This window comes from Aptenodytes forsteri, unplaced genomic scaffold, assembly GCF_000699145.1.
Source record: "Aptenodytes forsteri isolate BGI_AS27 unplaced genomic scaffold, ASM69914v1 Scaffold72, whole genome shotgun sequence".
Lineage (NCBI taxonomy): Eukaryota > Metazoa > Chordata > Aves > Sphenisciformes > Spheniscidae > Aptenodytes > Aptenodytes forsteri.
In genome coordinates, this window is record NW_008796193.1 from 6,414,405 (window position 1) to 6,438,357 (window position 23,953).

General features: G+C 39.5%; 1 protein-coding gene across 2 annotated transcripts in view; it reads left to right on the top strand.

Annotated features, from left to right (window-relative positions):
* Positions 1 to 22,423, top strand: part of USP13 (ubiquitin specific peptidase 13 (isopeptidase T-3)) — a 45,268-nt gene extending 22,845 nt beyond the window's left edge. Inside the window, exons 8-20 of one of the 2 annotated variants that reach the window (XM_019474326.1) lie at positions 368 to 439; positions 700 to 793; positions 5,392 to 5,517; positions 7,018 to 7,171; positions 9,507 to 9,681; positions 11,749 to 11,837; positions 12,215 to 12,337; positions 13,222 to 13,248; positions 14,001 to 14,144; positions 15,125 to 15,291; positions 15,807 to 15,969; positions 17,600 to 17,684; positions 18,330 to 22,423. In XM_019474326.1, coding sequence (XP_019329871.1) covers positions 368 to 439; positions 700 to 793; positions 5,392 to 5,517; positions 7,018 to 7,171; positions 9,507 to 9,681; positions 11,749 to 11,837; positions 12,215 to 12,337; positions 13,222 to 13,248; positions 14,001 to 14,144; positions 15,125 to 15,291; positions 15,807 to 15,969; positions 17,600 to 17,684; positions 18,330 to 18,423 — 1,513 coding nt within the window. In that variant the 3' untranslated portion in view covers positions 18,424 to 22,423. The remainder of the gene's footprint in view (positions 1 to 367; positions 440 to 699; positions 794 to 5,391; positions 5,518 to 7,017; positions 7,172 to 9,506; positions 9,682 to 11,748; positions 11,838 to 12,214; positions 12,338 to 13,221; positions 13,249 to 14,000; positions 14,145 to 15,124; positions 15,292 to 15,806; positions 15,970 to 17,599; positions 17,685 to 18,329) is intronic. The other variant, XM_019474327.1, reaches the window with a different exon arrangement.
* The last annotated feature ends 1,530 nt before the right edge of the window (positions 22,424 to 23,953 follow it).

A 23,953-nucleotide genomic window follows, 5' to 3' on the forward strand; every position in this document is an offset into this window, starting at 1 on the left:
GGTTAGGAGTAGAAAGTACATCGGTTCTCAAGCCAGCTCTATGGTTTTGAGCAACACTATCCTGCAGCTATTTCAAGATCAAGGAATAGAATTTAAATTCCAGATGAACAGCACCATATCCTTTATAGCTAGAAGCTTCTAAGCAAAACTTAAATGTCCATTTCCTAATTTCTTTACTATTATTTTTCCATGATAGAAGCACTCAGTAGGGATAGATTAAGTCATTGCTATGATACAAAATTTGACTTGTTAGCCCAGAGGAAGCCTGCTGATTATATTACTGCTGAGGGCTGAGGATCTGTTAGGATATCCTTGAGTAAATCTAGCTGCAATATTTTAATGTTTCTGTTTTGTTCTTGTTGCCCAGGTATGTGGGAAACCTTCCACGAATATTTGACTACTCTCCTCTTGATCCAACACAAGATTTCAACACTCAGATGTAAGTGACATTTCTCAGTGGTTTACTTGGTCAAGTTAAATAGAATCTAAATGATTTAATGGCAGGGCAGAAGAACATCTCTGCATGGGCTTGAAAGTGAAATATGGCGCAAGGTAGAATGGGAAGGTTTGCCCGCTTAGTTGCAGATACGATGTTTCATCGGGGGTCAAAGACAGTAAACTTTTGCTTGGAATAAAAATCTTCTCTTCTTTTCTGTTTTTCTCACGTTTGTTTCCACCCTGACATTTTCTTCCCTACAGGGCTAAACTGGGACACGGCCTCCTTTCAGGCCAATACTCTAAGCCACCCATGAAATCTGAGCTTATTGAGCAGGTGATGAAAGAAGAACACAAGGTATTTGACTGAGTTTGTGCAGCCTGGTAACTAGGTAAAAGTGATATCCTGAGAAAAGGGAACAGGTGCCGGGCATTGAAGAACACATGGATCCAGCATGGTCTGCTTAGCAAGGTGGAATGTGCAGGATTCTAGTCAGGAATATATTAGTCAGGGGCTATTTGTGCAAAGCATTAAAGCAACCATTGGTTCTGCTAATAAAGTATCCTGCTGCTCCAGTGAGGAGTGCAAAAGTTCATAGAACTTGCAACTTACGTTTATATTCTCTGAGGAACAAAAAAAAAAAAGTTATCTAGAGAGTCCTGAGTATTTGGAAGCAAACTCCTAAACCCTTTTTAAATTTCAGAAAGAAGTATAAAGAACTAAAGAGTTGTTTCCAGGAAGTGTCTGACAATATTCCACCTGATCTCAGGAGAAGCTGTCTAGGTAATGCAAGATTAAGTGGTGCTGGAGGCTTTCATGTAGATGAAGGAGGGGCCATGCAGAGCCATGTCCACTGGGGCTTTATTCAAGTATTTCATGGTACAGAAATCATGTAGAAGCATGTCTGTGCCAGTGGGATCTATCATGGAAACACAGTGGTATACATGGTTTTGGATATAAATTGAAACTCTAATTGCTGGACAGCCTGGGGAGAACAATGTATATATCCTGATTTATAATAATTCACAATAGAAAAAACCTTGGAATTAGCTTTCTCAGAATAGGCAATTTCAGAACAAAGGTATACTGAGGGGCAAGTACGGTACAGCTAACATGCTAGACACAAAGGAAAGAGGAATTGGAGGATGAAACAACCTTTTTTCCCATGTTTATGTAATATAGAATTTTACTTCTCTGTCATAGTGTTACCAGTGGGAGACTTTTATTTCTACTGTAATTTGCAGTAATTTTGCAGCAAAACAGATGCTTAGCTCACAATATCTATCTAGCTTCGAGAACTCCAGTATTGTTGGTTCTGTAATCTTCGTATTGCCGTTGTGTTGTTCTTCTGCAACATGAAAGTAGCTTTTTTCTCTTATGCTGCAAAAATCATTAAGGCATGTGTTGGCATTGTAACATCCATAGACCTGTGTCTTCATCCGTCTGTGCTTCTTCCTCATCCAGCAATGAATACATTCGCTCTCACAGTCATCAGAAAGCCTCTTCATATTCTTTGTCCGACAGTCTTTTGGTTTTAGCAGTAAGGATAATTTTTGACGAAGGCCTGACTGATCTATTTGTATTAACAAGGTTCATGGGCACCGCTTGATTCACTGGTTTATCTTTTTACCTGTTCTTGCTTGCTTTTGTGAAGAAGAAAAGCTGTGGGTAGCTTAGTGGTGAGATGGAAAAGTTTCTTCTCTTTTTGTAAGTTGATTTAAGTTTACATCAGCCTTTGGAGAGTGAGATTAGTTCAGATTTTGCCTCTCTGCTCAAACACTGCTGCTTTTGGAATTGCCTTTGTTTTCCCTAGGGTCATCCAATTAACAGTTGTCTTAAGCAAAATGTTAGTTATTGGGACAATATTGTCTACCTAAGCGAATCTGTTATTTTAGATTTGGTTTACTATTCAAACCATCTACCTTGAAACATCTTGTTTAGACTGATGCTGGGAAAACTGGACCTAGAATATATTTGTGTCCCTGCCAACCTCTGTTATTGTGACCCCAAGCAGCATGTGGAGTCAAACCACAGACTCCACAGATGGGATATTTAGAAATGAAAGGTCAACTAATAACCAATACTGAAATAATAATCTGTAGAAAAGAGCTGTCTTCATGGAGAAAGAATCTCTGACACCAAGTTGTAGTTTTGTACACAGTAGAAGTCATGCATGCTTCTGTCACAGAATCATGCTGATAGTTTCCATGGAAATAGATACTTTCTTCTACCTTCATTGATCAGTTATTGATACAGGAATTTCTCCTTCTGAAGTCAGAATGCCAAAGGGATTTTGGACAAAGATGGAGCATCTGGTACAGAGTAGTTTGCATGATCTGAAAGTCCTTATCTCCTGAGTAATTGCTTTGTACAGTAGCTATTCATTGTTTTGGAACAATGAATGAATCCTGCTTGGTTCCTTTAAATAAAGTTTAAAACTTAGCAGCGCATCACTGTGACTAAGGAATAGTGGAATAGATTTCACAGACTCCTCACAGTAAATTATGTATACTGACTGACCTGCTTTCTTAAACGCATACAGGATATGAATGAAGAATAATGTGCTGGAAGTTCAGGGACTTGAACCATTCAAATAAAGCTACACCTCCATGTTTAGCCCAGCAGCCACTACTAGCAATGAGATATTGAGAACTTTTTCATGACAGATTGTATAAAACTCTGTCAGGTAGTAATAGCCATCTACTGGCATTTAACAATACTTGTGTTGTTCATAAGTTCAGTTTAATAAAGGTGTAGTTACATGCATCAGATGACTTCCTTATCAAGCAATTCATAGCACGTATTAGGATTTGAAACAGCTTTTACTGCTTTTGTTCTTTCTTGTATTGAAGATTTATTTAGGAAAAAAAAAATCAAGTATAGATATTTTCTCCATTCCCTCACTCTGGGCATACAAATCTGTTTTATCGGTTTGGGTGTGTGCTTTTTGTTTGGTGTCTTCCCCCCCCCGATAATACTGGTATACATACAGATAGTACTTTGTCATCCAGAGAGTTGTACTGACATTTACAATAAATATAATTGCATAGGATTTCAGGCCTTCAGCATTTTCAAGTGCTTCTGCTTTGTGTCTATAAAATCAATTATTCATTTTAGTTTTATTCTTTCACCTTTTTTTCCCCTCCTACATGCAAAGAAGTTCTGTAGCTTTCTGGGTCTTTGGAATTCATCCAAAGTTTTTGGGAGTTGTTGCCTGTAAAAGCATTAATGAGAGATCTGCAGTGGTCCAGCACAGTCTATATTTAGCTAAACTGTTCTGCAACTGTTGATGGGGAAAGTATGCTAGGTACTCTATAAATATTCATGGTACTGTGGAGCTAAAATCTTTCACCACAGGAGTTTAGTGTGGAAATGGCAGCAGTTTTCTTGGACCCACTTTAACATTAAAAACAGGCTGAAAGCCTAAAGGGTTATCAGCTAGGACTTGATTCTCTGTTTAGAGCTTTGCTATTTCTTCTGTTATTTTTTCTTGTCCTTGAGGTGGAAAGGGTTTAGAGGGCAAGATCTGATCCTCTTCTATAGACTGTCACACATGGCATGTTTCTCTTCTTCCTGCTCAAATGGTTGCGTAAAAAGTGTATAGATGGAAACAAGGCTTGATTCCAAACTCATTGCATTATACATCAGGGCAAATGTGCCACCTTGCCGTATTCTTGCTTCTGACATAGAAAGAAGCCTGGTATATAGTAATTTGAGCTAGTTTATACATTTCTCTCCCCAGTCCTAGCTTTGATGCAAGGCAGCTGAGGACACTGAAGTGATATATAACCCAAGATTCAGAAATCCCTAGAACTTCTCTTTGTTCAAGCAATACTGAGACTCTGTCTCTTTATGAGAGCCTTTAAAGAGCATCTTAGCCTAATGTGGTTACTGGTGTACTACCAGAAATTCAAAAAGCATGAAAATTGAGAATCTGCTTCTGATTTCAGTGGGTCTAGGAATACCTTACCCTGGTGAAACCAAGAATAAAATTTTGCTCTTTCACTGTGTGTTTTAAATGCCTTCCATTTCATGCTGCTTTTTCTATTTTTATATTGGTATGGTAGCGCAACTGTAGTAAAGAATGAGATTGGCTGAGTATTTAACAGCCTCTGACATATCCTAAAGGCTACGCTTTTGCTTGGATTGTCTTGGCAATTATTTGGTCTCATGGAGAATGAGGGCAAATCTGAGTAAAAGATTCTGACCCTTTCAAAAGTGTTATTTAAAAGGGATAATAGCTGGTGTTATCTTGAGGATGAAATTTGGGGTGATTGGGGAGGCTTCTTAAATTGGTACAGACGGTGAGAAAGTCAAAACTAGGACTCTCCTGGAAGCTAGAGATTTTCTGATTTCGGGTAGTTTCGTACTCATGTAACTGAATGGCTAAAGGCAGTATGTTCTGGTCCTTCAACATGACCAACACCTGCAAATTGCAAATTCATGTCTGTTCTTAACAACCTATCTGGGAATGCCTGCTGCACACATTAGTTGTTCTCTGCTTGATTCTGTAGAGATCTCTGGAAAAGTTTTGACCTGAGTAAAGCTGTTAGCTGATATACCAAAGTGCTTCAATGCCCATGTACTTTTACGTGGAACAGGGTTCTGAAAGGAATGTCAAATGTTAAAAAACAGTGTAGGCATTTAGCCTTTCTGAAAACTACTAACCTTTAGCAAACCTTCAGTAATCTCTTTTAACTTGCAAATGCCGTAGAAAAATCAGATAGAGTGAACGCTGTAGGAACTATGTCATCAAACATATTCTAAAACCCCCCAAATCATGTTTCAGGACCCTTTCCATTTTTATTACAATGGAAAACTGGATGAAACTGAAACTATCATGTCTCCAGTGGCAGAAATGGGCCGTAGATAGATCTAGTGGAGTGACTTTGGGATATTTGGTCCAGGAATGAATAAAAATCCTTCTTTAAAAGGTTTCTCTTTCTTTTATTTAGCCTCAACACAATGGAATATCTCCCCGAATGTTTAAAGCATTTATAAGTAAAGGCCACCCAGAATTTTCCTCTAATAGACAACAAGACGCACAAGAATTTTTCCTACATCTTATAAATCTAGTAGAGGTGAGAAAATCTGAATTACTGCTTCTTTTCCTGATTATATTAGACAATGAGGGCAGAGCTGTTATGAGTGGCTCTTTTTTTTAATTATATTCTTTTTAGCCTTGGATATGTAGAAAATGGCACTAATTTAAATGGATTTTAGTTTAGAAATATTTGTTTCTTTAATTCTCCCTTCTCTTTACTTCAGACTATTGCATGACCACACACAGGGCCAATGCCGCTGATAGCGACTGCAAGAGATATAGAAAGGTCAAGCATCACTGTACAAGATACAAGATTTATAAACATATGTGACTGTCCTTTTAAATTGCTGTTTGTTTTATGATTACATGCTATCCATTTCTTTATCATATTGAAGTCTTTATTATTATTATTATTCCAAATTTATACCATTGTTGGGAGCAAACTAATTACCATGTCCAGTTCTTCTACAAATCCCAGCTGTATGTCATTGAATCATAATAGGAGGAAGGACTCCCCTGCTGAAAGCAAAGTGACTATTTGTCAGTTGAATATTTCTGTATAAAATGTTAGTTCCACTGAGCTCCAGCTCAATGCTGTGTGTAAAAGAATCAGTACTGTGAATTTTAATGCTGTCTTTCTAAGAAGGAAATTTACAAATACATGCAGTTTTGATTTAAAGCATTTCTTTCTTGTCCATCCTTCCTCCCTCTTTTTCCCATTTTCCCCAAGAATTGAGTGTGTTTATTCATGCGTTACAGTCTAGATGAAGTTATTTACATTTGCATGCATAATGTTCCACATCCCAAAACGCATGTACTGATTACAGGGTGGTTTATTCTAAGAAGGAAATTTACAAATACATGCAGTTTTGATTTAAAGCATTTCTTTCTTGTCCATCCTTCCTCCCTCTTTTTCCCATTTTCCCCAAGAATTGAGTGTGTTTATTCATGCGTTACAGTCTAGATGAAGTTATTTACATTTGCATGCATAATGTTCCACATCCCAAAACGCATGTACTGATTACAGGGTGGTTAAAGACATTTTTCTGTTTTTTGCCTGATAACAGACATTAACATGAACAATAAAGAGGAGGTATATTATTTGTATGACATTCCCATCTGGATAATGAACTACAAGTTGCTTGTTCTGTTTCAGTGCAGATTCGGAGTGGTAAGAGCAATTCTATTTGCTGAAAGGATCCTCCATGTTATTTACCTCAGCTTTCTATCTTTATTATAACCTGCCACCTTCCTACCTTCTTCTGTTCACCTTGACTTAGTCAGATTCATTAGGTACATATTCTGCAAGTGACTATGTGTAGAAAGATTCTGCTGTGTATGCAGCAGACATTGTGGACTTCAGTGGGATTCTCTGTGGGTGCAAAAGTTCTGCATGCAACAAAATGCAAGCTGAGCTGTCAGATCTGGGTGCAAGATTGGCATCTTTGTGCTTGCCATAAAACAACCAGCAGCCTTTGGGTTCTCTGATCACTTTAATGTTTGACACTTAAATGATTGGATCTAATATTCCTTTCAGAGGAACCCTGTAGGTTCAGAAAACCCTAGTGATGTTTTCCGGTTCCTGGTGGAAGAACGCACACAATGCTGCCAGTCCAGAAAGGTCCGCTACACAGAGAGGGTGGACTATATCATGCAGTTACCTGTTGCCATGGAGGCAGCAACGAACAAAGGTAAAGAAAGAAACTGGTCCATTGGCTGACCTTCTGGTGACTCTCTCAACCATGAGGGATTGAAGTTCTCATCTCCATGTGGTCTCTTTGTATGGATAGAATGGTTCAAGGTCTTGTGGCAAATCAAACCAATGAACTGATCAGGGGAAAGTTACTTGGCTTGGTTTTCTTTAAAGGAGATTTTAAACACACATCAGCTTGTGGCTTTACTGTCCCTGATTATATTTTTAGGGAAGAAGGATTCTACCTGGATACTCTTGGCAAGTTTTCAGACAGATTTCTTCTCAGACTGTGGGACCACCATTAAGTGTCACCACTCAGGAATATATCACCAAGAATGGTAGCAGTTTGTATGATAAAGATGTCAGAGATTTGTGATTTACAACCTTAACCTGGATTTGACCCAGGGATGTGCCACACCACTTGTAATACAATTTATTTACCCTTGTTTTTTGTGCGTGTGTGTGCCCAAAGATCCCCATTAGGAATGGATTTCCTTTGTCCTGGACAGTGAACCAGTATATAAAAACTTCTTAATGCTAAAAAAGGAACTGAACATACTAGCTAATGAATATCTTGTAAAAACAAACACACACACACATACACACACAAAAAAACCCAAATCAACTTTGTGTTGGTTAGCAGCAGATTATAAGATCTAATGTGATAATAGAGAATAGGGGTATAAGATAGCTTGTCATCTATAAAGCCAAAATACACAATTTGGATATCCTGGGCTTGAGGAGAGGAGGGAAGGAAGGTGAAATGGTGGACGTTGATTTAATATACAGGAATGATACTTTCATGCCTGGGGGCTGCCTGGGAAAGCATACTTGTTTTTAAAGGAGAAAATGGCTGAGGAGGCTGGAAGACTTGGGAGCAGGAGGGAGTTAATGACAAATCTTGGTTGTGCCTGCAATCAATGGTGAAGAGTCTTGCAGACTAAGATAATAAATCATAGAATCATTTAGGTTGGAAAAGACCTTTATGAATATCAAGTGCAGCTGTAAACCTAACACTGCCAAGTCCACCACTAAACCATGTCCCTAAGCGCCGCATCTACTCGTCTTTTAAATCCCCCCAGGGATGGTGACCCCCCCACTTCCCTGGGCAGCCTGTTCCAATGCTTGACAACCCTTTTGGTGAAGAGATTTTTCCTAATATCCAATCTAAACCTCCCCTGGCGCAACTTGAGGCCATTTCCTCTCATCCTATCACTAGTTACTTGGGAGAAGAGACCAACACCCACCTCGCTACAACCTCCTTTCAGGTAGTTGTAGAGAGCGATGAGGTCTCCCTTCAGCCTCCTTTTCTCCAGGCTAAACAACCCCAGTTCCCTCAGCCGCTCCTCATAAGACTTGTTCTCCAGACCCCTCACCAGCCTCGTTGCCCTTCTCTGGACACGCTCCAGCACCTCGATGTCCTTCTTGTAGTGAGGGGTCCAAAACTGAACACAGTATTTGAGGTGTGGTCTCACCAGTGCTGAGTACAGGGGGACAATCACTTCCCTAGTCCTGCTAATGTGTGCTTGAGGTAAATAAATGTATGCTTGAGGTGGAAGTGAAGGGGACATCACAGGAACACTAGAAGGGGGATGTGCCTCTGGTTTCCTTTATAATCTCAAAATTTAAAATATTTTAAAGTCAGAATGAACTATTCTGGTTATTTGATCAGATCCTTTGAAATAACACAAGACAGAATTCTACCTACTGTTTGTCACCTAGCCCACAACTCCTTGAACTGGATGATGTATTTTAAAAAGACCATTTTGATTTGAAAATATAAGTTTTGGAGAACTTTGCATTCTTTGTTCATCAGTTTCAGTGATGATTCTGTTGCTTATAAAAGAGCATGTTATTTCCACATAATGGCTCAGGAGGTATATTAGTTTATGAATTTATCATATCACGCTGTTCAACTTGCCGGTGTCAGGACTCTCGAGCTCATACATAATCCTGTCCTGTCTAGAAAGTCAGATGACACAGATAGACAGCAATAATTTTCCAAAGTCAGATTGAGCTGATAAAGTGGTATTTGGTGTTACTATTAACACAGGATTCTGTCTGTCATGGCAAGGTTTTAATTGCCTGTTGCCCACTATTTCCAGTTCTGTGTTTTCACCATGAACAGAAACCTTCAAAAAAGAGATGTGGTTGTAAGTGTAGCTCCTGACCGGAATGCATACAAAAAGATTTGATGTCTAGTTAAAGCCATGTAAAAGTTTTATTGATAAGTAGGTTTTTGTATTTCTAAAACTTGCAAAAATAAGACTGGTGAGGGACTTCATAACCACAACAATCTTTATTTAGCTTTTAGTGTCATGTATATTTCTCAGATGAATTAATTGCCTATGAATTGAAGAGGCGAGAAGCAGAAGCTGCAAGGAGAGCTCCACCAGAGCTTGTCCGTGCCAAGATCCCATTTAGTGCGTGTCTGCAGGCCTTTTCTGAACCAAATAATGTAGAGGATTTCTGGAGCAGTGCCCTTCAAGCAAAATCTGCAGGAGTTAAGTGAGTGTGTGTCTGGCTGCCTATTAAAAACCTATATCGTAGTGCTCTGTGCTTATCTCGCTTGGACATGATGCAGAGAGAAATAGACAAAGACATAGTGGGCTTTGGCATTGTATTAGTGCTGGGGCTTATAAATGTAATGTGCAGATCAAGCCTGACGAGTGGTAATGACCAACTGAGCAGGAAATAAATTGTTCTCAACTGTCAAACTTCAAGAGGTGATGCGGTCTGGTTGTTAAGAGCTTGAACTTCAAATGCTTGTAGCTTAATTGTCTGCCCACGTTTTAAAATTGCATCCTATGTATTAACTAGTGATAGAGCTCTGTACTGTGTAGTAGGAGATACAGTCTGGATCTCTGTGCTTAGTCTGATGTCTTGATTTGACTAAAAATGTTAAAGGGCATTGTGTGGCAACAAAACAGGGTGAAGTAAACGAAGTTGGTGTTTCTTGTGAGGAAGTTCTTTAGATGGGTGGAAATTTTTGCATTTGTGAAGTGCTATGCTGAAAACTTTGGTTTTATGTTGTTATGTTTTATGTTATTTCTTGTTTGTGTTTGGATTTCAACACGTCATCTTTGTATGCTACAGTGTTTGGTTGCATCTGTTAAGTTTGCTGTCACTTACATGGGGCCATGATACAAGATGGACATATAAAAGAAGGAACCCATCTTCTGTGTTTATAGTCAGGTGGATAAAAGAACCAAGAACATTTGGGGCTTAAAAAAGCATTAAGAAGTAGTAAGACGGAAGGTAGAGATCAGTGCAATTTTCAAGGGCAGTATTTCTTGCTGAGAACAAGAGTTAGTCACTTATCCAGTTCCATTTCTATGTCAGCAGCAAGGAGTGGTTGAAAATTGGGCTCTGCAACTGGTTTGCTGTGGCTAGGTACCTTCTGTTTTTAGATCACTTAACATATCAATGACTCATTGCTGTCTTAGCGTACAGTTTCACTGACATTGTATTGAAAATTGGGAGACAAGTGCACATGGTGGAGAAAAATGTGGCAGAAATCTAAAAGGTTTTTTGTATTAACTGTGAATATGTTGGAAGAACATTCTAGTCTTTTAAATAGATCCAGGGTTAATTTGTAATTCAGCTGTTCTTCATCCCCTAGGTCTTTAAAAGCATTGAAAGATGAAGAATAATTTGCTATTTAAAATTCAAAAGTTTCGTGCTGCAGATGATAAAGTTACTAAAATTGCAAGGTGGTGCTAACAATAATTTAGAAAGTAGTTATTTATAGTATGGTAGGAAGGCCTTACATTTATGATGCATTTACTGTATTTTATCCAGAGAGTTAGGTGAATTAGAAGAAAGGATGCCATGTGTGAATGGAAGGTAAAGGGAAGGATGCAGGAGATTAAATGTGGGGAAAATGGGAGCATAGAGGAGGAGAATGGTGGTACATATAATGTTGCTTTGTGTTCAAGATTAAACTTTTTCTTTTTGCTAAGTGGGCAAATATCAGGGATCCCCTTAAACTCAAGAGTCATCCTCTATTTTGATAAAGATCATAGTAGCTCAAAAACAATATCGTGTAGGTTTTTTTATATAGCACTTTTCATGTGAAAAACTACAAATGACGGCTTTTTTACCTTTGCTTGATGAAATGCTTTATAAGTGGACTGATACCTCATGGACAATGCTACTGTTACTAGAAAGGGAGTGAAAAAACCGCAGATTTAATTGTTACTCCATTCTGTCCAACCTGTGTTTTAAGCCCATGCCCTGAAGTTCTAGCTAATATGTCATTCAAAATTTATTTCCTCACATTCAACTTCAGAACAACTTGAGTAAGCAAGTTTAATATTACTTGTAGTTGTTTTCTATAATCTTCCTACAAGCGGAGTTGGGCTGATGTTCAGGATATGAATGCATGGAAAGCTACTACCATACTTCTCCACTGTACTTGAAAACATTTTTTTGACATCTATGTTTATAAAATCCATCACTATTCATCTCACTCAGGGCTAAAGTTACTCATCGCAGTGTGCATGAGGTACTGAAATCTGTGCTGCTTGTGATTGTTGCCTTGTTTCACTGACTTGTATTTCTTGTGCTTCCCAGGACTTCTCGTTTTGCCTCGTTTCCTGAGTACTTAGTGGTGCAGATAAAGAAATTCACCTTTGGCCTTGATTGGGTACCCAAAAAGCTTGGTATGTGACTTTTACATTTACCTTTTTCTCATTCTATCCAAGATAACCTATAAGGTGTACACGTTTTGGTGTATAATGAGGACCTGGCTTGAGTCTCAAATTTATACTGTGAAGATCCCAATTGAATCTTCTTTTCTTTTATGACAAATTAAACCAATCCATTAGGTCTGTGGAGTTAAAATACAGTTTCATGGAGTCTGACCTCCTAGTTAAATTGTGCTTTAGTGTTCGGAATTTATCAAATAACCATTTTCAGGAGGAAAATCCTGGCTGTGTTTGTAGCTTGAGTACCAGAGTCCCCTCCCTGAAGGGGTAGGTTGCACCATGAGGTCATTTTGCTGGATTCATAAGCTTAGCCTGTTTCTCTGCTTTTGTAGATGTTTCTATAGACATGCCAGATTTCCTAGATATCAGCCACCTTCGGGCCAGGGGTCTCCAGCCAGGAGAAGAGGAACTTCCAGACATTGCTCCTCCCATTATCATTCCTGATGACCCAAAAGGTACTTACTGACTACTTCTCTCTTGATTCTCTCCTGTATTCCCCTTTCCCTCTAGCACGTACTGATTCTCCTTAAGCTTCACCTTTTGGAGCTATGGACAAAAAAGCAGCTCTGTGCTTCTGTAACTGAAGACTGTTTCTTTTACGCTAAAGTTCAGAAAGAATATTAGAATATCCTCCTTCCTTGTTCCCTGGGTTTCTCTGGAGAATGAAATGTTTTATAGCAAGTGAAATCATATTTTTATAGTGTGACCTTTAGACCCAGGTTGTTGCAATTTCTTCCAGATGACTTAAGTTTGGGTGCCTCAGTATTTAATAGGAAACTAGTAATGTAACTACTGTCATAACAATTGCCCTGTTTGCTTGGATATTTATAATAGTGGTGGTATAATATCAAGATGTACGCATGTGAAAAGTAGCTAGTACCTGAAATTCTGTAGCAGAGCAAAGGCTATGGCAAAATTCAGTTCTCTAAAGGTTTTAATTTTGTCCCTTATCTGTGGGTTCCTTCCCAAGGCCTATCCTTTTTTATCCTCTTGCTCAATGTACTGACCTAGTTTTAATGTAAGTGCATGGGTGATGGTACCTTATTGATAACAAAATAGATTCTTGCTTAAGTCAGTTTAGGTCAGCCATCAGCTATATTTCCTACTGGTTTATAGTACCAATGACACTTTGCTCTGAGTTGAGTTAGGGAAATTACTGGGCAGAAATCCCTGGTCTAATTCACGGCAAAAACGTCAGGGATGTAAGGATGAACATGCCCTGCCTGTATGAGGTCAAATGTTTCTATGACTTTAAAAACATGGAATTGTTGTTCACATATGAATCTACTTAGCCTTCATATAAGTCCTCTTCCCTGTTTTTTCCTTTCTCAATTTTCAGATCGTATGACGAACCATTTTGTGGAGTGTATGTATCTCATTTTTCTGAGACTGGTATTTTAGCTGCTTAAAAAATTGTCATGTTTTTTCTCAGCTAATGGATTCTCTGTCCTCACAGAGATGCATGGAGTATTGCCCTGCATGCTTCTAAATAACAGCTGATTTTTGTACTTGTTCAGCATTTACTTGCATGTGTGCAGGACTCTTAAAGAGTCTGTAGTAGCATCAGTGTAGCCAGACTATGAGCTGCCCCTCTATCTGCTGCTCATCAGCAGGATCTTGCAGTTCTGGGGGTCACAGCTACTTGATCCTGGCTCCCTCTGGACTCTGATCTCAGCTGAAGCTGTCAGGCCCTGTCATTCAGAGGTGGAGTTCAACTGGAGACTGCCAGATCCAGCAGCCGTTGTTTCTCTCACCTGCAAGATCCTGCCTTTAAGAGAGGTGATTGCTTTTGGCTGCCATCTCTAGCTAAGCTCAGCACCTAACTTCTTCACCCCTTGAAATCCAGTGGTGAGTCTTTTAATAAATAAAGCCCTGTAGGAATTCATCAAGGTATAAGGATCTATGTAGATTACTGAGACAAAAGATTACCAGTAATCCATAGCAAATATAATATAATGCTTTGTACAAGGCTGTTTTCTAATGGGTGTGGGTTTACTGCAGTACTAAAACAAATACGAGAGATATGTATTGTAATATGTGGCACCATGAATAACAATAAGAAATACTATGCAATGGATGAAATTAGACTTTTATGTTTTAGAAGGTCCTTTCTTGTAGCTCTAGATATTGATGAGTCTTCAGTTATGCAACTGGCAGAGATGGGTTTTCCTTTGGAAGCATGTCGGAAAGCTGTGTACTATACAGGCAACCTGGGTGCTGAAGTCGCTTTCAACTGGATCATCGCACACATGGAAGAACCAGGTCAGTGACTGGAAGGTGTAAGTTAAACTCAACTCCTAGTTGTGTATTTTGGCAGTTAGTAGAAATTTTATAATGTGTGACAGAAACAATGGCCCCCTTCCCCACCCCAGGAAGCCTGGAGGTGTGAGTGAATTTTCCTAAGCTGTTCCTGGGATATGCAGATCTTGACCCTTATGTGGCATCCTCTGCCTAGAATAAGACAACAAACCTAAGCTACACCAGCAGTATGGTCTCCTGTCCTCACTGATGGTGTGGGCCAGCTCTCTTTTCCACCCTTTGGTTAGGTCCGTGCTGCTAAGGGGGAAGCTGACTTGTGATCAAGTGTAAGTACAAAGAATCCTGTGGTCCAGATGCTTTTCTTCCATATCAGCCTTCTCTAGCTCAGGCTAGAGTATTCACGCTGTACTTAGAACTTGGGCTGTCTACTGATGGACAGGGCTGCTAGATGTTCTCTACTTCCTGTGTTTCATCCATGCAAAGTCTGGATCCATGATTCAGCACTGAGTACACCTGAGCACTCCCTTGCCAGGAAATTCCAGATTTGGTTGAGTTCACATTTCACTGTGGGCTTTTGTGTAAATGGGCAATGCGTTTTACTTGTGCTTAACTGATATATTTCAGCTATGGAATCAGTTCATTTTACATCTATACCTATATCAGCTGGGTTGTCTACTATTCTGGTGTCATCATTGCTTCCATACCAATCTTTGCTACTTTCCTGCAGTTGTTTCACTTCTGTGATGTGCCAAGTTGTTCCAGCCTGCTCAGTATGAGTTTGTCCACCTAGATATTTTGTAATGTGCATGTTCATCTTGTTTTTAAGGCTTTCCGCACATCTAAGTCCCAACTGGGCCAGTGAAATGAACTTACATTGATTTCAGGACTGCTTTTGAGGTCCTGTTCGTTTGTTTGTGTTTTGTTGTTGACTTTCCAGTTCAATGGGGCAAAAGAAGGAACTGATGAATGTTTGTTTGTTCCAGACTTTGCTGAGCCATTGGTCACACCTGCATTTGGAGAAGTTGCTTCCAGTGGAGCAGCTGCATTTGGAATTGTTGGGCTAGATAACCAACCTCCCGAAGAGATGGTTGCAATTATCATTTCCATGGGCTTCCAAAGGAATCTATCAATTCAAGCGCTGAAGGCAACGGTGAGTTCCATGAGTTATCGGTAGCACTTGGGTTTCATTTCATATTATGTGTTTTGTACATGTGCATGCTCAGATGCCTTTGAAACGTGTATAAAAATGCAGTTAGTGGATGATGCACATAGAACTATTCTGGCAAAGTGTGGGATGCCTGACTTGTCTGGGTTAGAGTGGGGAAGGTGGTTTGTGTGTTTCACTTGAACGTTAAAATGTGGAGGAAAGTGAGGAAAACTTAGCTTCTTTTACCATCTATTGAGAAACAACCTGGGTGCCTAAAGACTATGAATCTTCAAGATGAGAACCTGGGGGCCATGGGCGTTAACTGTGGGAGGAAATCTTTTCCATCTGTCAAGCTTCTGCAGAGTGCTTGTTGAATACTATTTCGATGGAGGTAGAGTATGTATTTTACAAGATTTTAAGTGCTGTCGAACACGATCCTTACTCTGTTCAAAGACTGAGTGGTAGCATGATGCTAGAGAATGTATTAAAGGCTGCTCTTTTGCTTGTTTGACCTGCAGAACAATAATTTGGAGCGTGCACTGGAATGGATCTTCAGCCACCCTGAACTCGAGGAAGAAAGTGAGCCTGCTTTGGACATGATGAATATGGAGAACAATGCTAATGCCAATATCCTTGCAGAGACAGGGTCGGAGGGACCCAGGATCAAAGATGGGTCTGGAAGTAAGTTCTTCAGCTTAGAACTGGCTGTCATGTTGTTGCGTCACACCTACACCACTTGTAGAACTCTTTTCTGTTTTGAAAGTAGTTATCGTGGTTTTTTGGACATGATCCAGACAATTTACTTCCAGTCTTGCTTCTGGGGCTGAGTCCAATTCTGTGGGACTGTTTGGTGGGCTGTGTTTGCTCAGAAAACTCTTTCCCTGGACTCACTGAATAACCTGAGTCCAAGTTTCATGTTGCCACAGCATATAAGTCTTTCCTGGCCTAGCTTTACTTTTTGTTTTGTTGCTATAAGACAAAAAGACAAAGAAAACCTAGAATGTTTAAATTTTCAGAGGCTGAGCATCCTAAAGATAACGCTGCTGTTACAGACCACCTGAGTTTCTGTCCTCCTGTGGTCTGATGGGAGATTTGATAATCCCTTCGACCAAGTTCCTTGTTCTAAATATGGCAGGTATAGCTGTTATCCTGCGTGTACTGCTTTGCTATTTTCTTTTGTTTTTTTCTTTGAGATCCTCAGTCATACTACTGCTAAATAAACCACAAGATGGGGCTAATGTACAGCAGTCAAAGTTGTGAAGTAGGCAAAGAACCTATTGTAAGTGTAAAAGCACTAGAGTACAAAAGCTCAGCGGTGGTTCTAACATAAGGATATAACGTTTTTTGAAGGGTCTTTAGTGACCAATTCTAATAACTGTAGTCTGTTCTAAACTTGTACCTCTGATCTTGACTGTAATGGTCTTATAAAAAAAAATTAACAGCCAATTTGATTTTTTGTTTCTGTGGTTGCTGTTATTGTATAAGAACATTCATTTCTTTGTTTTGTAACATTATAAAGACCAATCTTAAGTCTCTTGGAGACATGGGAAACATTGATTATCGTTAGGTTAAAAAAAAAAAAAAAGATTTGGAATAATTATTTTTTGTGGTACTTAGCCTTTATAGACTGAGACCATTTACTGAGTGCCTGAAATCCTGATAACCAACATGATACTGTAAAATGGCTCCAGAAAGCCCTCTCCACCAAAATCCAGGCCCCTGTCCTTATGCAATATCCTGAAAGAAGGTACCCTTTTACTTTTGGTGGTAATTTGGGTGAATGGCATGAATGGGTGGGGAGCAAGAACCAATGCTGAGTTCTCCAGAGACATTAAGCACAAAAATTGTCCTCGTATTGAAGGAAGAGGTTTCTTTCCTGTCCTCTCTTTTGTGGGCTGCTGAAATATAAACTTCTGGTTTTTGTTTGATTTATAGGGGATCTGTGATCACACTTATAGCTAACTTGTGTGCAGAATGAACTCCGTATCTGGCACTTTCTGTGGTGCTCTCTGTGAACTAGGAATGGATCTGCCGTTTTCCCTTTCCTAGTAGGGGCTGTGATCACAGCCCTGCTGTATGTGCACAGATCTATGTGGGTTTGATTTGAATTGGTTTGATGTTTGACAGTGAATCTGACCGCTAGTTAAAGCGAGAATATGCTGCAGTCTTAACAGAAACTGTGTTTGGGGATGCAGAGTCTGAGTTAGGAGTGCTTAGCGCTTCTCCAGTATTAGAAAGAAAGTTTCCCCTGGAGTCATATTGCAATGTTAGCAATAGAAGACTTATGCTCCCATTCGTATTTCTTAAACAGGATACGAGCTGTTTGGGTTCATCAGCCACATGGGAACATCCACAATGAGTGGCCACTATGTTTGTCATATCAAAAAAGAAGGAAGGTGAGTGGAATTGGGAGAGACACACAAGGATGAGCAAACGTTTTCTTTGAAGCATGCATCTGTACAGAGCAGGATGTGTATTCATGGCAGACAAAACATGCATGTCATTACCATTCCCAGCAAAGAAATGAAGATTGTTACAGATTGTAGATGTGATGAGTCAGTTCTGATTCCACTGAGGTCTATGCTGAAACATATCATCAGCTCTCCTGTGCTTGCTGTTCTAAATCTCTGTTCATTTTGGGGCATCAGTTCTGTATCTGGCTTTGTTTATCTGAGCTTCCCCCAACTTTCTTTCATTCCCCATCATAGAAACCCATCAAACTATGGGCTGATACTAGTATTGCTAGTACTGCAGTGCTGATCTTGGCTGCAATTTTGATATGTTTCTATTATTTGGCCTTGGGAATCCCTGATTTTCCTTCAATTGAACTGTAACTACACATTCCTCTGCATGTCCCTCTTCCTTTTCAGTTCCTGATTCTGCCAGTAAACCTGCTTTGGCTGTTTCTCTGGTCTTTTGTTCTTGCTGCAATGCCTAATTTTAGATTTTAAGCTCTTTGAAGTTTGGGTCTGAGAAGTCCCTAATAAACTTGTGATGATTTTTATACACATGGAATGTAATCAATCTTGTTTTCATTTCAGATGGGTGATCTACAATGACCTTAGAGTCTGTGCCTCAGAACGACCTCCCAAAGACCTGGGCTACGTTTATTTTTACCACAGGATACCAAGTTAGGCCTCAAATCTATTACCTGGCCTTAACAAGCCATAAGCCTTTTTAACCTGCCAAAAAAGCATACAATAAAAAAGAAAATTTAAAACCAACAAAAGACCCCTAACTCTTGGACTGCCAAAAAGCAAAGGAAAGCATGGGATATTTATAGTTTATTTAAAAACAGTCATTTGATGCCGCCTTAAGCATTAGAGAGAAAATTCTATTAGGTGATTTATAGTACGTTGTTTTAAATTTATACACCTTAAAGGATACCTTAAGACCATGCAGATTACTGGTGGAGTTTGCAGCTAGTATATGGAGAAAACAGAAGTTTCAGAGTTGAACAAGAATAGCCCAGTTCAGCCCAGCTCCTTCCTGTTCTGTCCATGCATCCTTTGAAGACCAGGAAGAAATACTTGCCTCTTTGGTAACTGAGAGTCAGTGTTTTCAGCCAGAGTCCAGACCACTTAGAGAAATCATATCGCATATAAAGTTGGAGGTCGGGTGTGTGTGAGTGTTCTTCAAAGCAGAATGTCTTATTTGAGAGATTATTTTCAGTACAGTGAGAAAAGTCAACTAAAGTTATATCTGCTGGAATTCAGTTTTATAGTATTTTGGTTCGCCTTTCTGATGCATAAACCTAAGAAACTAATGGAGATGGAAGCAATCTGCTGTCAGTGCCCTGTACGTTTTCTGCCAAAGAGAAATAGTAGATTTTATTTTTGCAGACATAGGTTTCTTCATCTTGAATGTTTGTTTTGCAAGTTCTTCCAACAGATTCAGGATTACAGATGGCTAAAAGAAGCAGACTATAAAATTAAATGCATACCCTCAGGAAAGGCAAGGCTATTATTTACATTTTATTTTCTTATGAAGGAGGTAAAGGAGAGGTTAATGTCCCATTATATTTATTTCGGGGAAATTTGCATCTAGACCACTCACATTCCAGCTGAAACCAACTCCCTGACAAAGAACTCGCAGTGCAATTCTGCTTTCTGCCAAAGATTGCTTAAACATTTAGTTCCATCCATGAGTGGGGGAAATTGCTTAGTAAAATTGCTGATTTATTGATTTGCCCCTCTCTCCCCCCCCCCCGTTTTAAAAAAAAAAAAAAAAATCCAGCAACAACAAAACCCAAACAACAAAAAAAACCCCACCTTGAAATGATGTTTCAGCTTTCTTAAAAATTGCAAACACACCAATAATGTGATCTCTTCAACAGACACCTTCTAAAAGAAGTTTTATATCTCTGGCAGGGATGAAGGGGTATGTAGGTAGGGGCTGGCCTTTCCTGTCTTTTTTTTTTTTTGGGGTGTTATTTCAGTTTGTGTTACAGGCAAGAATATATATGTGGGTTTTTAAATTGTATTTGAAAACACTAATTCTAGAAAAAATACAATGGTGAGTGTGAAACCTTTCATGATTCCAAAAAACCCCAAAAGGTTCTCAGTGTTGGCCACTGCTTAAGAGACTGTTGCTGAAGTTGCCTCATACAATCTTACTGAGCCCTCAAAATAAATTGGAACAGTCAAAAAAAAAAAAAAAAATCCTCCTTACAGAGTGCAAGAGGGGCAGGGAGGTATAATTACATTTTCTCTGCAGTCAATGCCTGCAAATTTAATAGCAAAATTCAGGCAGCTACACACTACAGAAGAGAACCCAAATTAAAGATCTGGTTATGAGTAGGGCATTTTATTTTTTCCAGCGTTTGGGGAAAAATAGTTCTCCTTCTGGTCATATAGCCTCATGCAGAGCCAAAAAACACTGTTGATTTTTTTTAAAATCAGTTTTCAATCTTAAAAGATTATGAGAGAAATTCTAGTGCAATAATTCTGTAGACTGTAAATGGTGCCTAATTGCTGGGAAAGCTTCCTGCATTTAGTGCTCTTACTGACACAAAAGAACGGCGTCCTAGTACATTACTGAGTGGCTCCTGTGAGATTCAGCTGCCTTGTAATTATTGAGCCACCAGTTCTGGACAAAATAAAAGCTGCCAGTAATTTTTTTTCCTTCTTCTGGGTTTTGAGTATTTGTGTATTTCACCAGAAAATGCCAGATTTGAAAATGGGATCAGCAAATTATGCAGTGATGCATCTTCTATTTAAAGTGAAAGAACAAAACTTCCGTATATCTATGTTTGTGCTTTTTCATTCTGGCAGTAGAAAAAGGACAAAAGGCCTCTCTTTTCTTTTTTTTTTTTTTTTTCCTCTTTAATTTTTTTGAATGTCAGTTATATTCCAAGGAATTTCAACACAACGGCTTCCTTCTTGCCTCATGAACTTAAAGGGCTGTTTATAAACTAAGATGATCTGGTGGCCACTACCTTTTTATTTAGAAACCTCAGGTAAATAAATGCCAGCAGAGTTGTTCCCATGTTCATAATTAAACTGGAAACATGGCTGGTCTCATAGGATTAAGGATGGAACTTGGACTCTTGCAAACCATTTGTCTGGTACATCCTAAAACTGGAATGGCTGTGGGACTGATTGATCTCAGTTGATAGAAAGCTGGCAGGTGATAAACTGGAAATGGTAAATGAAAGGGGAGAGCCATTTGCTGGCTGTGATAGGTGAACTGTAGCAGCTCGGCTTCTGAAATTCTGTTCAGTTCATCGCTCTTTTGTGTACTGCCTGCTTAAACTGCCAAGTGGGTCAGAAGTGCAGGGAGCAGTTTAGGGGAAAGGCTTATGGATCTTCTAAAATTTAGCACTTGAAAATATGTTAAAGTTCTTCAGCTGTTTGAGGAATTACTATCTCCCGAAGTAGTGGCTTCCCTCCTTTTTCAAATGGCCAGTTAAGTCATCTCACTTTTGCGATGGGATATGTGGGAAGAACATCATGAACCTGGAGGAGCAGGATGTAAACTCCTGACTCTTCAGCCTAATGCGGGGGAGAGGAGTTTGGGGGTTTTCTTTGTTTGTTTGTTTTAAACTTCAGCATGCAGAAGCCACAGTCAAACAGACTGTACTGAATAGATGACTAAGTTATCAAGCTTTGCCTGCTAAAATTTGTATGCACTTAGTTGTGCTGGGCCAGGCCTCAGTACACAACCTGGGCAGTGGCTGATGGGGAAACTCCATGTGTCTGGGTACTGTAATACCTGTTGGGGGGTTAGGTGTGCTGAGAGCTTCTTGACAAAAAAGGATGGAGGAAGAAAAATCACTGTGAGCTGTTTGAGACAATCTAACCTGAGAATTATGGCAAGCCAGGACTTGGCCGCAAACAATGCTCTTACTTCTCAGACTGATTTTTACTTTTTCATGATACATTCAGGTTAGGAGAGTGGAAGGAAGAAAAACTCAATAACTTTTCCTTGTTTTCCTTTTCCCCTCTCATTCCTAGCAGCATGCTGGATCCAGTAGACCCCTCATTCTGAGTCACAATCTCCAGTCTCCAAAACACATGTAGACACAAACTCCTATTTAATCTTCCTAGCTAAAATATAATTAGGATAAAAATTTAATTTATTCAAAGCTATGGTTTAAAAACAAGCCTAGATGTTTCTGGACTACTATCACTTGTAATTCTACTGGGTTCAGTGGCATTACTTCTCACTTACTTTGGTGTAACTGAAATTGGAATCAATCCATTTTCTTTGATTCAGGAAGCCTCCACTGGGTCGTAGCGCACATTCTGAAAACAGATGCAACCAGAGCTTGTTACATTGGATGATGCTTCTGAAACAATTCATTCTTTTTGTTCTCCATCCTGGCAGCAGCCATTCTTATCTTCTTTGCTGTTTTCATGCATTGAAAGACTATGCAAAACATGTAACTGGACATAACTTTTTATTCTTTTCCCATCACCCTTCCTACCTTAATGGCTGAGATCGGTTTCTGATTTCCATTCACTCTTCAGTGGTTTTACTGTTGTATCCTGGAAGTGTCTGTACTGGTTTACTTTGCACCATTCAGAGTTTGCTTGAAGCACTGTTAACATTTTGGAGAGTAATTGTCTGAGATGAGAAAGGTTGTGAATGACATTGTTGCAACTGTTTTAAATTAAAAAGAAATATTCTCACATCTTGTGATTGTGTGGATTCTTGCTTCTTTCTTTCCTGCCTGAAGAGGAATAGACTGAGTATGTTTTGATGCTCCCTCTTTTCTTACTTTTTGTGGTCATGTTTGGTGTTTTACTTAAACCTGCATAGGGAACAAAAAGGTTTTTGAGAGTCTTGATTTCTTGTGACTTGTGGCACTTCTATGGATGGGAAAAAAAAAAATCCCCAAGCCCTGAGTGAATATAAAACATGGCAAAAATAGAAAATAAGATTAATTTTTTTGTTTTTAACTTTCAAGCCAGTTGATGTTCGTTGAACACAAGAGTTCGCAATGTTCATGTGGAAGAGTGTTGTCATTTCACCCCCCAAATTCCTGCTGTTCAATCACAGTTTTATCTTGGTCTGTAACTCCTCATACTCATTTAGAAATTTGACCTGCTGTTCAGTAAAGGAGAAGCCTTTTTTCCTCATGTGCAAGGGCTTTACATAGCAGTGTGACCACTGGGACTTTTTGATAGATGCAAGAATAGGCCAAAAAAGAAGACTGAGGGATGGCAACCCTTTCATCTTTTTATAGGATCATGGGACCAGGAACAGGAGGAGAGGTAAGAGGTAAACCTACCGGGCTATAAGTGAAATTTCCTGACATGGAAGTAGAGGCCATGTGAATTGTTGAATGATAGGAAAGGTAAAGATGGTTCAGCTCCTGAAGTCCAAATTTAATGATCTGTTTTGGTTTCTTTTCTATCACAGATGTCCTTTGTGACCACAGCAAGTCACGCCGCACTGTGTTCACACCACTTGTAGCAACTGGAAGAGGTGGGAGAATGTGGCTCCTTGTGCAAGCTAAAGGGCCATGTTCAGACTCCATGCAAGAATTCCTGTATAGGATTTGTGCCTGCTAACTTTCGCGGACTGCTTGTGGAAGGCAGTATTAGATAACTGACAAGTTAGCACCACCCTTGGTCTCTGTTCCCCCTCACTAAAATGGGAAGTAACACTTCTTTGTCCCTCAGGTATGCTACAAGGATAACATGAGTAAGAGAGGCACTGACAGCTGTGGTGAAAGATGAATGCCATAAAAATATTGAAGACAGATAGCGCATGGCTGACAGCTGGTGTGGAGTAGGTGATTATATTTTCACACTCCTTTACCAGTATCCTTCCCAGTGATTTTCTGAGCAGTTTTGTACGTAGGATTTGGTACTAATGCTTTTCTCCCAACCTCTCTCTTTGTTTGGCTTCAGGACTGCCGTGCTGTTGGCTTCAGGACTGCCGTGCTGTGTTCCTGGTCCATGTTTGCTACAGTGCACATAACTAACGGGCATTCCTGCTGCTTCTTTGTTGGTACATTTGAGCAGCAACAACTAAACTAACCTTAACATCTCCTGGCAAAACATGCCAGTGTCAAGAGCACACATTACTTGCATCCTAAGGGTTAGTGTGTTTTCAGTGTCTGTTCCCTTTTCTTCTTTAGTAGAAGGTTCTGGTTAAAGCCATAGGCAGCCAGTTGGCTTTTCTGACAGAGCTTTCCTTCTACAGGCAAACTGTG